Source organism: Cephus cinctus, unplaced genomic scaffold, assembly GCF_000341935.2.
Source record: "Cephus cinctus unplaced genomic scaffold, Ccin1 Ccin1_scaffold0101, whole genome shotgun sequence".
In the NCBI taxonomy this organism is placed as follows: Eukaryota; Metazoa; Arthropoda; class Insecta; order Hymenoptera; family Cephidae; genus Cephus; species Cephus cinctus.
The window spans coordinates 1,958,905-1,975,441 of record NW_014332838.1 but is presented as its reverse complement, the minus strand read 5'-3'; the positions used below and the strand labels follow the sequence as shown (position 1 = coordinate 1,975,441).

Genomic DNA, 16,537 nt, shown 5'->3' with positions numbered 1-16,537 from the left:
TGTTAGGTTAGAATTAGAGTTTGATTGTGATTCACATATACGATATGTGATTTTGTAATATATTTCCAGCTTTGTGTTGATTATGCATTATGTATAAAAGAAATGTTATTGAAGTTGATTAAGAAAAACTGTATTTATAACATAAAAACCGGCCTTTAAGTCTTCCATATACATATATCTTGTACATTTTGTACATATCAAGTACATACAGAGATGGTACATATATCTAATATTTTTATGTGGTGACAGGCTACATTTACTATGTATTGTAATAATTAATTGCTTTTGAATTTGGAATTTATACGATAAAATATTTAACGTACATATAATACAAGCGTAACATCCGTACGTAAATGCATTTTATGTACATACATAGTATTACCATATTAATAATTTAGAAATCATAGAACATAATTACAAATGAGAATTGAAAAATATCCATTTCTTTATTGAAACAATGATAAAATTTGCAAATTCAAAAGATGAATTATTTATGGCAGAGGTAAAAATGTACGTATGTATGTAGGTATAAATATTTATTGTTCTAGGCCATGGAAGATTCCTCAGAAACAACAAGACTGTTAGAAAATTCATCTCTTTTAAACACAACAGACAATGAGGTAAAAACGAAAATGAAACAATTATTGGGGAAAAAAGTTTTTATTGGCCAATACTTAGAAAGACGCTATGTGGAATCTCTTAAAACGTATAAGTATGTATCTTTTCATTCATTTCAATTCATATCAATTTCCTAACATAAGTTGTGATATACTATTATTAATAATAACCTATATTTGTGATTAGAGATATAATTCTGGTAAGCATGGAAGAGGATGAATTAATAAAAGCTTTGAAGGAAATTCAGAAAATAGTTCAATCTTATTATGGTACATCTAAATGGTTAGGCATAACAAGTAAGATTGTTATATTAAAACCCACTTATTAGACTTAATAATATATGTTTAAATGAAATAATGTAACTATTTTTTTAATTACAACAATCAGGTGAAACCAAGGATGACACAGTAGTGGGGTATTCCCTTTGGGTTGACTTGGAACAAATACCTTTGGGTAAACACTGGTTCCAAATACGTTCGATTAAATTTAAGGGCAAAATGATATCCATAACAGTAAAGCATTTGAAACTATTCCAAGTAAATGAGAACAAAGTTTTCCAGGATATGGAGTTTCCTGTGTTTAATTTAAAGGGAGTAAGTACACGACTAATTGTGTAAGATAATGTATCCATTTTCTTACTCTATATTAACTATGTATCTTTTTGCAGATTTTAACATATAACAATATATGCGAAGCTATAAAATTCAATTCGATTATGATAATGACAATAATAACGTTTGTTATAAATGCTCTATGGTATCTTAGTGAATACAGTTTAAAACTGACTCGTGAATTATCATTTTTAATACGAGCGTTAACTCCAATATTCTTAGGAATTATAGACTTCTTAAGTAAATGTGTCGGTGGTTTATACTTGTTAATTCTAATGTTGTTTAGGGGAAATTCTGGTCCACCATTGCCTCATAATGCATTAGCAGTTGCATTTAATCAAAAACGTGTTCCCAATATGCAAAGAAAACCCATACCCTACAACTCGTACAAAAGACAATATTAAATGTATATTATAGAGGCACTCCCATGATATTAGTTATAATCATGTATAATTTTAATTCTATTAATAGATTCATATTTTTATAATCAAACGCAATTGAAAATTTTGTAAATTCAGTAACAATTACTTTAATCAATCACTAAATTTGTAGTTTTCAAAATTATTACGGCGGTTACAGTTTATTAATTATTGTTTTTAATTTGTATAGATATTGAGTTTAATGATTCGAATAGCATATGATCTAAATTTCACGGATCTAATAATTCTCCTTTAATTTAGTTATTACTTGTTGCAGTTTATCGTCTGCGCTATTTTTGCCTCTATTATGCGAAAATAAATTTTAGGGACCAGTATTCAAACATATTCATGGTCATTAGCTGAAGGGCTTAAATATATAACTGGTTACTGATCTATTTTTTATTTATGGGGACATCATATATACAGTATTTACATATAAGATTACGTTTAGTGTGTGCTAAATTTGCATGATATATTTCAACATGTCTTCAGTATATTTATACGCTTGAATTTACTACATCGTATTAAAAAAAAATGCAACGTCGATGTTCAAAGCCTTTTTCAAAATACGTTTGAAAAAAATCGTTTGCAATAGCTTAGTCACAATGCAGTGTTAATATGTATAAAGCGATAACAGTGCTTGTCGGATTAAAACGAATAGCTATTATGTGAAAGTGGTATACAGATATATTTTCTATAAAAATAATGCAGCTAAAATGATTTTCATTTTGTAATGTTATAATACAAAACTTGTTATGAATTCATGAGATTGTTGTATTTTCTGTGTTATTGAAAAAAATATTGATATACACATTTTTATTTGTATAATCTTAGCCTACATAGTTGACGAAACATGCACATGAAAATGGAATAAATAGAAAGCATTTAAATGCTTGTTAATTTTACAATTGTAAGGGAAGAAAACTACAGACTATTACTCATGTATACAGCAACCATTTTTATTATATGCTTCAAGAATATTACTTGCAACAACTTAGAAATTAATACATATTTGTTTACATCTCTTTGAAAAGAAGAAGTAGATTCATTGTATAACATTACATCCAAGTATTCATGGTATATAATATAAGGAATGATAAATGATGTTCCTTAGTTCTATCAATATTATGCAAAAGCAAGAACGATGACAGTGGTAGTAGATTCGTTCTTATCTTTTGAATTTATATTTTGCTTTGAATTCATGACTTTGTGATACCAATGACACCACAGGCCAACCGAGCACCTGCATTTCCTGTAGTCTTGGACAGCTCGTGACCTCCCAAACCCAAGTCATCAGGATCAGCATGAACCTATAATAGTTAACATGTATTTAAAAATTAATAGATTGCCCACGAACATCAATACTCTAATTATTGAAATATACTATATACTCTTATTATTATTCTTACCACAATAGTTCTACCAATGATATTATTGGATCCTTGTAGTTGGATTACTTTATCTGTGATATTAACTTTAGCCACACCATTTTCTCCAGCCTCGATGTTTCCCAAATCACCAACATGACGAACTGCAGCATCTGGTGCACCATGTTCCTTACCCGAAGGATTGAAATGAGCTCCAGCACTTGTACAACCTTTAAATTGTAGTCAGGCATAAATAATGATCAATTAGATATAGCAATTGACTATACAAATGTATGATATCTTGAATAACTTTTCGTCTTATATATAAGATAATTATGCAAGTATGTATTGCTGCCCCACATAAATAAGATGACACTATCCGATTGAGTAATAGAGATAAGATTAGTATGTGTATGTATATGTATGTACCATTGGTGTTGTCACCAAACTCATGAACGTGGAAACCATGAAGACCTTTCTTCAGGCCAGATACTTCTCCTGTGACCTTGACAGGCTGAGATTCCGCCTTGAAAAGGAAAAAAAAATATGTTCACATAATATAAATTCTTATGTGTTCCTCGTAAAATGTGTTAATTAACAATATTTGATTCTTAATATTTACCGCTTGCTCAAAGAAAAGGGTGCCTTTGACGGCTTCTCCTTGGAGAACGCAAACTGCCTTGACAGTCATGATGAAGTTCCTATGCTACCGTTTTGAACGATAGAAGACACTAGAATGACCGACCGGCTTCCTTGAAACTTAACGCTTAACCGTTGATGATGAGAAACACTTTTATTTCTGCTGAATCACGAACACTGAAGTGCCGTGTGAAACTGTCGTGTTATAATTACTATCTCAACCAATGGAGAGTTCGTTATAATAAGAAATCTTTGCAGAATTTTATATTTAATGATATATCAAAGCCGTTAGAAGACTAATGGTCGCCAATGCAATTTTCAGTTATTACTTTGAAGGACCGAGTGAAGGTCATCGCATATTTTTGTGTCCTTTTTCGTGGATTATATAATAAAGGTGCCTTTCCACTTTAGTTCAATGAGTCCAATTTGTCAGAAACTCGACAAGTCATTATTTGTTGTGAATATGCGGCATGAAGTTAATCTTTCGTAAAAAGATACGTATGCTATTGAGATGTAAGAAGTATGCTATTGGATGTGATAAAATACCAACTAGCCACTAGCCAATAGAGTGTATAGTTTTATCAGTCTGTTGTTTACCGTTCTTTAATGCGACAAGTTCTTCGATGCACGAACGACACTTGTAATTGTTGCATTGAAGGATCTGGCGGCACGTTGTGTATATTTATTGTACACGTGCTTTTATATTGCAGAGTTTAGTTAAAGTAGATGAGAAAATGTTAACTACAAAAACATTTTTTCGGAAGACTAAGAGGGGGAACATATTTAAGGTATTCGTATTTTGCAGTACCATGCATGTATTATTAGAATATTAATGAGATAATTTAAAAATTGATCTCCTGCATAGATTGTAAGGGAGCATTATCTTAGGGATGACATTTGGTGCGGATCTGAATTGTGTAATAAATGTTTACACAAAAATCGAGATGTTATTCTCAGCAATGAAAATCCTGGAGCAAAAAGCTCCTCATTTCCATTTCCATACTATCTTGTCCTAGATACTAATATCGTGCTTGATCAGGTATATATTTAACATCTTGCACAATGGTATTCTGTTTACTTATTGATTATAAGATATTAAGTGAATAATTATATTTATAGATAAACATTCTTGAAGAGAATACCCTTTGCAATGTGATTATTGTTCAAACTGTATTGGAAGAAGTACGACATAGAAGTTCCAATGTATATAAAAAGTTAAAAGATATTATAGGCGATCCTAAAAGGAAGTTTTATATATTTATCAATGAACATCATAAGTAAGTTATATTTATTTTATTTTGTTATATTTTTTCATCTTTCACTTAATAATCTACTATTAATCTTATCAGAGAAACTTATATAGAACGTGAACCTGGTGAGAAAGTGAATGATCGCAATGATAGAGCTATTAGAGTAGCAACCAAATGGTATAACAAGCATTTAGGTCTTAGCCAAACCAGAAAAGAAGATAAACACAATATAAAAGTGATCTTATTAACTGATGATACAAACAACAAAGAACTTGCTGTAAAAGATGGATTGTATGCAGCAACTAGTAAGAGTTATTTGTACTTTGAATATATTTATAATTACAAGAGCATATTAGAATTCAGTTTGCAATATTCTAAATAATTCATATAATCTTTATAGTGCAAGAGTACGTCTCGTCTTTGGAGGATGGAACTTTATTACTGGATAAACTATGTAAACAGAGTTATGCTCTAGAAGGGGAAAACAAAGAGCCATTATTTCCATTACATCGTACTCCAGCTGAACTGCATGAGGGTATCAAGAGAGGAAAGCTGCTACAGGGAACATTTTTGGCATCCAGAGAGAATTTTCTTGAAGGAAGCGTTAATGTGGAGGGCTTCGAGAAGTTTGTAAGTACTATCTCAAAATGAATCTTTACTATGATATTCACAACCATACGTTTAGTTAATATTTTTGTACTATTACAGGTCTTGGTACAAGGTCGTGTAGGTTTAAACAGAGCAGTAGATGGCGATATAGTAGCTTTGGAATTATTATCAGAAGATCAGTGGTCAGCTCCGAGTGACATAGTTCTTCAAGATGAGGAGGAAGATCCGGGCGACATTCTTGAGGAAGAAAAAGAGTTAATTAAACAAAAGTCTATACCATCTACTGAGAAAACTCCCACTGGTATTATTGTTGGGATTATTAGAAGAAAGTGGCGCCAATATTGTGGTATATTACAACCAAGTTCTGTGAAAGGGGTACATATATTTATATAATTATCTTTTTTTATATTTCAAGAAATTATAACTAACATTCGTTACGCTTGTTAGAATACTAGGCATCTATTCGTCCCAGCTGAGAGAAAAATTCCAAAAGTTAGAATAGAAACTAGACAATCTGAGACATTAAGTAAACAGAGGATAATTGTGGCAATAGATTCTTGGCCACGTAATTCTCGATATCCTCTTGGACATTTTGTACGCGCATTGGGTAATATAGGAGACAAAGAAACAGAAAATGAAGTCTTACTCTTGGAACATGATGTACCACACAGTAGGTTTTCGGATGCTGTGCTCAGCTTCCTTCCAAAACTACCTTGGGTCATTACTGAATCGGTGAGTATTTTGTATTGTCAACAATCATAAGATGCAGCAATGGCTACTTTCTATATATAGATCTTTGTTTTGTAATATTTAAATCATCATAATTGAACAGACCTTGTCATGGTTTTTCTAATGTGAAAAGTTCAATATTGGCCCCATCAACGCTTTCTGTCGTCGCATTGCTAGAACTATCATAAGGTGCCAGAGATGGGGGTAATGTTCTAAGGTCACCGAAAAGCGCCTGTAAAAAGTTAGTTTATAAAAAAATAATATAATGACAAGTAGGGAAACGGACTAACTTGCAGAACAGTCTGCATTTCGCTATGAAATTCATTTCCTAGTGTATTGTGCAATCCGTTATCGTTATTAATACTTGCCAAATGTACACCATTCACATTGCTTCTAGTAATTGCATTAGAGCTACTGCTGGCAGAACCTATGTCATGAATCAAGTTACTGCTATTGTTAATTATTGTTGGATAAACAGTGCCAACTAAACCGTGGGATATATCATTAAGAGTTAAATGCATTAATGGTAGGTCGTCAGTGTTACTAGAAACAAGATATCTTCTTTCCAACATTTCTTCTCGTCTTTCATTTCTACAGAAAATAAAAAAATAAGTCATCTCCCGTAATACTTTAGAAACATTAATTAAAAATTACCTGCGCCGTCTTTGCATCGATAAACGCTCTACGTGTTTGTTTCTTGAAAGATTCGATAGAACAGGTATAGAAGAAGGTGGTGCTAATGGCAAAGACAATAACGATGGCGGCATTGGCGGTGGTGGTGGAATTTTTGAAGAGTTTTCATGTGACACTTGAGTGAATGAAGGAAAAGGAAGAGGAATTGCTACTTTATCTTTGCACAGAGAATATTTTTCTTTGCTGCTTTGCGGCGTGATAGAGAATTTGTCCAGCTGTTTCAATTTTTGTGATACAAGATTTCCCAAATTCTCCAGTGCGAGCTGCTTACACTTTTCGAACGCAATAAAATAGACCAATTTTTATATTGTTAGTCAATGTTTATAATATAAAGTATACAACAACCTTTATGTCGGTTAACATTCCTTCCAGTAGATCTGATTTATTAGTGTTTCTTATACTCTCCCATCGTGAAAACATTACTTTGTCGTAAAGAGCAACGATACCTTCTATTTCGCGAATTTCTATATAGTAATAATAATAATTAGATTTCTTTCCAAGTTGTTAAATATAAAATTCACTGACTTACCATCGTCCCTCATTCGTTTTAAAGTTTTCTTCACGGTTACTTTTTCCTTCTTCACCAATTTTTGCTGCACCTTCAATTTCTCTATATTAACAAGAGCACTTTTCACATCTTGTAACATATTTTCCAATTCTTGTGCGTCAGAATTCAAACGCTTTTGAATGATACTAAAACATTCATTAATATCAATGTAATAAAAAAGAATATTTCTACATGTAGATTTTAATATTACAGTGGTAGGATACTAGTGGTAGGATACTTGATACTCACTTTGGATATTCATACGTGAAATAATTCAAATCACTGATACTCTTAATATAATTGATAAATTTTTGAAGTTGATTACAAAAAGGTGGAACATTCGTTAACGAGACTCTTTGATCCAGAGGATTATCATCTTCAAAACTAGAGAGACTTGTAACGGTACATATGCCTGTATCAGTAGCTCTAGATGTTTCCATGGTATTACTGGTACTACTGCTAGTATTGGCCAAGCTCCACGTTATAGTACTCTATAATATTCTGTATGTAAAAAAAGATTTCATTCAGGCTATCAGTGTGGAAACTGAAAACCTACCTGCGATCTACGTTTGATTATTCTAAGTCTGGATATGATGCGGTCGATAAGTCTTTCGGATGAACGTGTTTCGCTGTGATTAATATGTTGATCCATATCGTTATCAGATGAGTATGAATTTCAGTTTGCCACGCTCGCAAACCTAGGACTATGCATTTTTAGTTATCATTTAAGCAACGTAAATGTCTATTTTCAAAAAACAATTTAAACGAACAGTGAATTTCGCCATTGCTGACAAAACAAGAGAAATGTTTCCTTTTTAAATTTTTATTGTCAGATGTTATTTCAGGGAGTGCTTGTCAATACTAACATGTTTCATTTTTGTACAGGATGTTGCGCAACGAGTTGATCTCAGACATTTGGACATTTGTTCAGTTGATCCGCCAGGATGTACAGATATCGATGATGCTCTTCATTGTAGAGATTTGGAAAATGGAAATTTGGAAGTGGGTGTACATATAGCGGACGTTTCTCATTTTATTAGACCTGGAACTGCTTTGGATGACGAAGCTGCTTTAAGGGCGACTACAGTATACCTAGTGGATAAAAGAATTGATATGGTTCCAGGTGAAAAATTCATTTTTGCTAATCGTTACTTGGATTGTTTAACTTATGTTGAATCAATGAAATAATTATTTTGTTTAAAATAAAAATGTATTATTATGAATTTTAGAGCTGCTTAGTTCAAATCTCTGTTCGTTAAGAGGTAATGAGGAGAGATTTGCATTCTCTTGCATTTGGGAGATGGATCATGACGCCAATGTTATTGAAAAGAAGTTTTGTAAGTCCATTATCCGATCGCGACAAGCAATGACGTATGAAGAAGCGCAATTAAAAATTGATGATAAAACACAGAAGGATGCTATTGCATTCTCTTTACGTAGATTGAATGAATTGGCTAAAAAATTGAAGAAAAGACGCATGGATAATGGGTATATAACAGAAACAATTAATTTAAATGTAAAGAAAATATATTTTTCAATGCAAATTAATATTCATATATTGACAGGGCGTTGGTTTTGGCGTCACCGGAAATTCGTTTCCAAGTAGATAGCGAAACACACGACCCGATTGACGTTGAGGCCAAGAAACTAAGAGAAACTAATGCCATGGTTGAGGAATTTATGTTACTTGCTAATATAACAGTAGCTCAAAAAATAGTTGCAGAATTTCCAGAATGTGCAATGCTGAGAAGACATCCTGAACCACCGCAAACTAATTTCGAGCCGCTAATTAAAGCTGGTAAACATCAGGTAAGCATGTGGAATGTTTGTAGCTTGATTTTATATGTCGTTTATGTATCATAACTAATCGGTATTATGTATGCCAGGGATTTATTATAAACACAAACTCTGGTAAGGAGTTGGCTAAGTCGTTGGAGGAAGCACAGAAAAGAGACAATCCTTACTTTAATACGATGTTGAGAATACTCGCGACACGTTGTATGATGCAAGCTGTTTATTTTGTAAGTGGTATGTTACACCCCAACGAATTTTACCATTACGGATTAGCCTGTCCAATTTATACACACTTCACTTCACCAATCAGAAGGTTTGTTCACGAAAATATATATACTATAAAAGAATGAGCTTGTAACTGTAATTTAATCTATGTACCATTGATCTTAGATATGCTGATGTTATAGTTCATCGGCTTCTAGCAGTTAGTATTAGTGCAGATGCAACTTACCCTGATTTATTGGATAAAAGGAAAAATCATGCACTATGTCATAATTTGAATTATCGAAACCGAATGGCACAATATGCCGGTCGAGCATCAGTAGCTTTAAATACCCATGTACGTATTGGCACTAATTTCATGATCTAATGCAGGTTAAGTTATAACAAGCAATTTAAAAATTCTATATTGGCATTCACAGTTATTTTTCCGTGAAAAAGTACAAAACGAGGAAGGCTATATTCTTTTTGTACGTAAAAATGCACTGCAGATACTTATACCAAAGTACGGTTTAGAAGGGACATTGTATCTTAGTAAAAAGGGTGAAACATCGGCAGTGAATTTTATTTACGACGAAGAGGATCATTCACAAAAATGTGGGAATATCGTATTTCATTCGTTCGATCCTGTTACAGTACAATTGAGTTTGGATAGATCGAACGTGCAGCATGAAAAGTTGGTGTTCAAGTTGGTGAAACCAGAGGTGAGCACAATAGTTAAATAATAATGATAAATATTAAGAATGTTAATATATTTATTTGTATATAGAACTAAATAGTATGTCGCAATAGATTCCAGGTTTTAGTATCCCAGATCAGAATACAGAATCCGTCGCAGATCAGCCGACGACACCGAAAGTACGAGGAAAGCGAAAATCGAATCAAAACCAAAAGCAGTCCCGATCTTCTAAGAAAAAATGACAAAAGAAGAGGAAATAGTTTAAGAAAGTTGAATGATTTTCCAATCATCTTTATTAATATTACTTGTCGTATGTCAACGATAGATTATTGTATGACATTTGTACAAAAGCCATCTTGGTACTAAATATATGGCATGATTTGTAATACCGCGAATCCATAAAATACCTTTGTGTATATGACGTGAGACATTTCTTTAATAAAGTAAAAACTATAAATTTGTACTTAATTATAGTTTACGCTGAATTTTGGTGATTTAGTGTAGCAACAATTAATTATAATTTTTTAACTTTTGAAACTATAACATCAGTAAGTCTGCAATACGAAGATCACGTAAATGTGCCTGCACGTTGTACGTGAATGTAATTATATTTATGTACCTTGAAATTACAAAATTGCGATGTTGTAAAAAATGGTTTTATACTTTCTGAATAGTATATATTAGACTGTAACGTACAATTGCAATTGTATCGCACTGGCAATTTCTATTGATATTAAGATATGGAACGTAAATAATTTCACGATCTATAGTCAGACGCACTTTTTTCACTGAGGATCCGGTGCCATTTTCGCATATCCCAATTTTTGTAAAACCTGCTTTATTTCAAGATACACTCGAGGATCCTCGATAGTGCTTGGTATCTGAAATAATGAATTCAAAACGTTCTTTGACTGTCTTCTATATGCGAAACAATTATATTCGTACTGACCTTAACTGCCTTTGAACGAGCTAAGTTTGCTATGGATTTTCTACAAGTCTTTCCTGACCGTGTTCTGGGCAGAGCTTTTACGGCACCAGCAATTTTAAAAGACGCTATTGGTCCAATCAGTTCCCGAACTCTCGCTACAATTTCATGAGTAATTTCTTGTTCGTTCTTAGTAGCATCTGTGGAATAGAAAAATAAGTATAGTACCACTATTTAAATAAGAGTTAAATATTGTTCTGGCAACGAACCATCTTTTAAAACGTAAAGGCATAGAGGTATTTCTCCCTTTGTATGTTCCGGTACCCCCACAACGGCAGCATCAACAACATCAGGATGTCCTAGTACAACATCTTCTAGAGCAGAAGTAGATAATCGATGGCCTGCTACGTTAATGACATCGTCATCTCGCGCAGTGACATATACGTAACCGAACTCATCAATGTATCCAGCATCCATGGTGTCGTAGTAACCCTGATTGAATATAAATAATTATAATCGTTTGGTATAATAAGTGTAATACTTATTATTTTATAAGTGTTGGGAAGCAAAACGTACGGGATATTTAGAAAAATAAATACTCTTGAATCTCTCAGGAGCTAAAAATAGTGTTGACATTGTACCAGGTGGTAAAGGTAACTTCACAGCAATTCTACCAAGTTCATGAACCGACGCTTTGCTACCATCCTCACGTAAAACTTCCACTGTGAAAGAAAGGAATTTTAAAATTTCTATTTAAAGGATAACAGGGACGTTTAATTACCAAGGTAACCCGGAAATGGCATTCCTGTACTATATTTCGGTGGATTGATACTATGACCCAATCCTAGGCAATTAGCCGTTATCGCATGACCTGTTTCCGTTTGCCACCAATGATTCAAGATTGGAACATTAAAAACTTTCTCAGCCCATGCCTTTGCTTCGTAATCGCAATGTTCTCCAGCTACAAATATTGTTTTTAATCTGCAAAGACAAGAAATGCTCGATTGATACAACCATAAATATTTTATTTGTCAATCATCAACGTCAATTTTATAATCATCAGTTACTCACGATTTGGTCGAGTATTTTTTCCCAAGTACTGCTTCAGGATCAGCACGTCTTATAACTCTGAAGGCAGTTGGGACAGTAAAAAGTGCATTGACCCTATGTTGATCTATGATTCTAAATAAAAGTGAATTCGATAAGTAAAGAAACGTCAAAAAAAATCTCTGAAGGGTAAAATCAATATTCCATACCTAAAGTATTGTCCAGCATCTGGAGTTCTATCCGGCTTACCCTCGTACATAACACTAGTAATGCCATACAAAAGAGGACCGTAACAAATATAAGAGTGTCCTACTACCCATCCGAGATCGGAAGCCACCCACCATATTGAATTTTTATCCATTCCATAGATAGTTTTCATCGTCCAACACAGTGTGGCAATGTGACCACCTATCGGTCTTTGAATTCCTTTCGGTTCATCTAATAAGTAAAGTTGAACTTAAAATTCAAAGTTCACACGCAATTTCGTCTCTTTATTGTCGATACGTATCATCGAGGATTTTCAAAATATTAAGGTCTAATCTCGTTACAATATGAAGTTTAAATTTTGTATTTTTGACTTCAGAATTATATTCAGTGACCGGAAAACCCTTCCAGTAGTTAGTTTCAAGCAAATATAATTAATTTTTTAATATTGCACCACCATTTTTGTTCCAGCATTTTAAATTTGATATTTTCACTTCGGATTCGTATTCGGCAACTCAAAAACCCCCCATTTTCCGGTGTTCACCTTTCTAGTCACTGTAGCCTCATCACGATTACATTTACTCTATGAAAACAGAGACATTTGTAACAATTCATTTATTTACAGCGCCCTCTGTATTTACGAAATTATTATCATTCCTCTTCAAACAATAACAGTGATACCTCAGGAATCTATGTGAAAAAATGCCTTAATTACCTTGAAAACTAACTTTGAATCTTAAAAAAATCGAATAAAAAAGGGTATATCATATATGATAGGCTGTGTCTAAAAGGGTTAATGTGAAAGTTCACTGTATAAGAAATTACCTGTTGTTCCTGACGTGTATAAAATGTATAAGGGTTGATTGGCCTCGACAGGTACACACGGATGCGGCTCCGAACTATTCAAAACTTCATCCCAATCCATTTGATAATCCAACAATGGTGATTCCCATACATTCCTCCTTTGATAAACGATGCAGCGTGGTTTCTTCACGGATATTAAACCCATAGCTTCGTTTACAATTGTAGTATACCTGCCATTGGGTACGCGTGGAGCATGTTTACTGACTTTTAATAAACAGACAAGATGGCGTTACCTACTTGACTACTCTAGACGGTTCAAGACCGCAGCTGGCAGCAATTATTACTTTTGGCTCGGCATGATTTATCCTGCTGGCTAATTCTCGTGCGGCAAATCCTATAATGTACAATCATTTCTTGATGCGTCGCATTAATCCGATCACAGGATATCGAGTGTGAAAAAACATCTTTTAACTGCTGTGTCATTACCTCCAAATACAACGGAGTGTATAGCGCCCAGTCTTGCCGTTGCTAAAATTGCCATTATGGTCTCTGGTATTAATGGCATGTATATCAACACTCTGTCACCTTTTCTTACACCCAATTTTGCTAATCCTCCGCCAAGCAGGGATGTTTTTTCCAATAATTCATTGTAGCTGATACGGCGGATTGACAATGTGAGAGGGCTGTCGTGTATAAGGGCTGTTTTTTCTCCATAACCAGCATTCACGTGACGATCTACCGCATTGTGACAAGCGTTTATCTCGCCACCTACGTACCTTTTAAATGATGGTCATTAAAGTACATATAGTATCTTTCTCGTTTCTGTTTTACTCGTGCTATACAGTGCTTCATGTGCTAAATTTATTAATATTTTTATGTGCTAAATAGAAATATCTGTATGTCAAGGTGATACTGAGATTTACCATTTTGTGAAGGGTTCATTGGAATTATCTAGTACTTTCTCCCACGGTTTGCTCCATTCTACGCATTGCGCTACTTCGGCCCAGAATTCTTCCGGGTTTTCTATCGACCGCCTGAAAGCTTCTTCGTAAGGAAGACTTCGATAGCGATTTTTATTTAAAATGAAATCTGTAAACGGAAAAAAATAATCTTACAGTGTATATGATCAGGTTGATATAAATTTGAATGACTATAGTCCAATAATTGTCACAATTATCAAAGTTAATATGTATTATTAGTAAGTGCTTAATATGATGTATTTAGTAAATTGTCAATCAATTATCAACTTATTTTCAACGTATTCATGACCATCGACGAATACTGTGTATTTGTAAAGTCTGTATAAATATTTGAAGAATTATACATTTCATTTTGATAATAGACAATAAAGTTAATTTTCATTTGATTCGAGAATTAGAATAATTCTGGCTCAGAAAAGGTATTAAAAAATTTCAGAATTCGCTTGGCCACGTCTTATGAATATACATATACAAGAGTCGGATAATAAAAAAAATTGGTTGATCTGCGATGAATTATTCATCGTTCTTCTTCTCTAATATCATAGTAATTTTTGCACAAACCGTGTCACTGAAATGGCAGCTACGTATTATCTAGTTATTGAGAATTTCTTATCCTGACACTTGATATAATACCACGAGCTCAAGGGATCTAACTTGACTTTTACTATATGCTTTTAATTATTCACGCACACTTTGAGAAGTTTTTTAAATCTCATTATATCACCATACATATTACAGGCATATATGGCGTTAACGTTATCACATACGTATCTCGATAATTTTCCATAAAACCTATGATATTTCACTAGTCGTAAACTTTCATTTTAACAAATGCATTCGCTGGCAAATCTATTGACTTTGATAAAAAAAATGACTAACCATTACCCCCATTATGCTTTTCAATCCTAGAGCGTACGATACTCGTTTCAAATTCTGTCTTTATCGAATCGTCCTCCTTGCCGTCTAAAAAGTCATTTTTCACTTGATCGAGCATCGTCAACGATCCTAATTCGAAGAATCGAAGGAGCGTTATAGAGCGTAATGCCGATAACGCCTTCGCGTCCACAAAGAGGGGTCCATCCACAACTGCAAAGTCCGTCTGGTTCTGGTTGTTGACGATATTTTTCACAAGTACGCACAAAGCATCACTTTGGTAACACGAGGATTTGAGTGGAACTAAGAAGAGTCGTACGTTTCCTTCCGTCGGAAAAAGAAAGAAAATAAAAACTCGTCCTCCTCTGGTATCACCGTACGTCGTCGCAATAGGAAAAGAAAGATTGACAGAATTACCACCCGAGTGATTCTACACGAATTGCAAATAAGCGTGTCGTAGTTGTCTTTACACTTGCCAAGAGGAATATTCTAAAATTGTACCGAACTCAAAAATTCTTTATTTCGATACTCTATCGATTGCTAGCTCAGAGTGTCTTATACTTTTCAATGACTTTTGAATGAAATTTGAGAATTCAAACGTGCGCTACGCCCATTGTAAAACTGAGAATGAGCCGTCGTTCGCGAGTGAAATTATGTGTTTATGTAAAAGCGAGCAATCCCCACATGACGTGCTTCCTTCCTGAGAGACCTTTGAACCCTGAAGAACAATGGGCATCGATTAAATCGATGCTGATTGTGCAACACTCTGAGGTAACGTTGGTTGGAATGATTGTGGATGTGGAAATCAGTCGAGTACTTTGTGTCGTCTGATATCAAAATTCTGTTTGTTTAAAAGACATTTTTTTTTACAAATTACCAACTATGGACAATTTTATGTGATTATAGGTTGATAAGGTTACGTCAACTGGATAAGGAGGCTTGTATGTATTAAATTGATGCATTGAGGTGATCGGCTGTAAAAGACTCAATTTACAACCGCGTTATAATTATTATATCTATCGAAGCGCGATTTTGATCACAAGGCCTGCGACGGAAACTTTAGTATAACATAGAACTGTACTTAATGATTCTTTGGAACTTTTTATTTGTTCTTCATTCTATTCTATTGGTGCTTACGCGGGCCGTGGACGGACTGAATTTCGTATGAAACAACCTTACTTGGATTTACGACTAGATATTACGTGAAAGGATCTTTTTATTCGTACTGAAAGGAAACGAAAGTCGACAGCTAATAAAGTCTACTGCTTTTAAGATGGCAGCAGGCATCCGTCAGTACACCTTCTTTGACATGTGAACACTGCATAAATCAACTTACCTGCATGCTGCACGAAAATAGTACGAGAAATACAAAGGGTTTTGTCGAGGCAAGAAAACGAAGTAGCTGCGGAGTGGAAGAAAATTGAATTTACGAGAAAACTCAATTCTCGCGTGACTATCTGTCAATTCTTAAATATCCATGTACTATATAAAACCACATTATAGTCGCAGGGGTGGAACTAGAAATAATTC

General features: G+C 33.8%; 5 protein-coding genes across 12 annotated transcripts; 2 read left to right on the top strand and 3 right to left on the bottom strand.

Annotated features, from left to right (window-relative positions):
- Window positions 1–2: 2 nt before the first annotated feature.
- On the top strand, window positions 3–2,412 carry LOC107274640. 2 transcript variants are annotated; one of them, XM_015753928.2, is made up of 5 exons: window positions 3–216; window positions 549–712; window positions 805–914; window positions 1,006–1,211; window positions 1,286–2,412. In XM_015753928.2, the coding sequence occupies exons 1-5, from the start codon at window positions 214–216 to the stop codon at window positions 1,631–1,633; spliced, it is 831 nt and encodes a 276-aa protein (XP_015609414.1). In that variant the 5' UTR covers window positions 3–213; the 3' UTR covers window positions 1,634–2,412. The 2 variants fall into 2 exon arrangements, with proteins under 2 accessions (XP_015609414.1, XP_015609416.1); XM_015753930.2 differs by lacking the exon at window positions 3–216 and adding an exon at window positions 222–345.
- A 172-nt stretch (window positions 2,413–2,584) lies between these two features.
- LOC107274641 (superoxide dismutase [Cu-Zn]) lies at window positions 2,585–3,997 on the bottom strand. The gene is made up of 4 exons (XM_015753931.2): window positions 3,638–3,997; window positions 3,445–3,541; window positions 3,058–3,245; window positions 2,585–2,958 (listed from the first exon to the last, which is right to left on the bottom strand). The coding sequence occupies exons 1-4, from the start codon at window positions 3,704–3,706 to the stop codon at window positions 2,848–2,850; spliced, it is 465 nt and encodes a 154-aa protein (XP_015609417.1). The 5' UTR covers window positions 3,707–3,997; the 3' UTR covers window positions 2,585–2,847.
- A 257-nt stretch (window positions 3,998–4,254) lies between these two features.
- LOC107274635 (exosome complex exonuclease RRP44) lies at window positions 4,255–10,631 on the top strand. Of its 2 annotated transcripts, XM_025091920.1 has the most exons (14): window positions 4,255–4,442; window positions 4,520–4,693; window positions 4,774–4,931; window positions 5,004–5,209; window positions 5,305–5,534; window positions 5,613–5,888; window positions 5,961–6,245; window positions 8,368–8,605; window positions 8,712–8,970; window positions 9,048–9,291; window positions 9,369–9,589; window positions 9,667–9,835; window positions 9,918–10,199; window positions 10,288–10,631. In XM_025091920.1, the coding sequence occupies exons 1-14, from the start codon at window positions 4,389–4,391 to the stop codon at window positions 10,414–10,416; spliced, it is 2,925 nt and encodes a 974-aa protein (XP_024947688.1). In that variant the 5' UTR covers window positions 4,255–4,388; the 3' UTR covers window positions 10,417–10,631. The 2 variants fall into 2 exon arrangements, with proteins under 2 accessions (XP_024947688.1, XP_024947689.1); XM_025091921.1 differs by lacking the exon at window positions 4,520–4,693.
- On the bottom strand, window positions 5,613–8,349 carry LOC107274644. Of its 5 annotated transcripts, none has more exons than XR_003061881.1 (9): window positions 8,039–8,349; window positions 7,732–7,973; window positions 7,465–7,628; window positions 7,281–7,399; window positions 6,897–7,207; window positions 6,533–6,833; window positions 6,348–6,474; window positions 6,160–6,237; window positions 5,613–5,750 (listed from the first exon to the last, which is right to left on the bottom strand). XR_003061881.1 is itself a non-coding variant. In XM_025091922.1 (8 exons), exons 1-7 carry the CDS (start codon window positions 8,132–8,134, stop codon window positions 6,352–6,354), a joined length of 1,356 nt encoding a protein of 451 aa, XP_024947690.1. In that variant the 5' UTR covers window positions 8,135–8,349; the 3' UTR covers window positions 5,619–5,750; window positions 6,348–6,351. The 5 variants fall into 5 exon arrangements, 1 of the variants encoding a protein (XP_024947690.1); XR_003061884.1 differs by having other exon boundaries at window positions 7,732–7,983; window positions 8,050–8,348; XR_003061883.1 differs by having other exon boundaries at window positions 7,732–7,983; window positions 8,039–8,347.
- LOC107274637 (acyl-CoA synthetase short-chain family member 3, mitochondrial) lies at window positions 10,450–15,653 on the bottom strand. 2 transcript variants are annotated; one of them, XM_015753923.2, is made up of 12 exons: window positions 15,014–15,653; window positions 14,078–14,243; window positions 13,641–13,930; window positions 13,452–13,548; window positions 13,176–13,384; window positions 12,356–12,584; window positions 12,171–12,281; window positions 11,881–12,080; window positions 11,676–11,821; window positions 11,369–11,591; window positions 11,124–11,299; window positions 10,450–11,055 (listed from the first exon to the last, which is right to left on the bottom strand). In XM_015753923.2, the coding sequence occupies exons 1-12, from the start codon at window positions 15,126–15,128 to the stop codon at window positions 10,960–10,962; spliced, it is 2,058 nt and encodes a 685-aa protein (XP_015609409.1). In that variant the 5' UTR covers window positions 15,129–15,653; the 3' UTR covers window positions 10,450–10,959. The 2 variants fall into 2 exon arrangements, with proteins under 2 accessions (XP_015609409.1, XP_015609410.1); XM_015753924.2 differs by having other exon boundaries at window positions 15,020–15,653.
- Window positions 15,654–16,537: the final 884 nt, after the last annotated feature.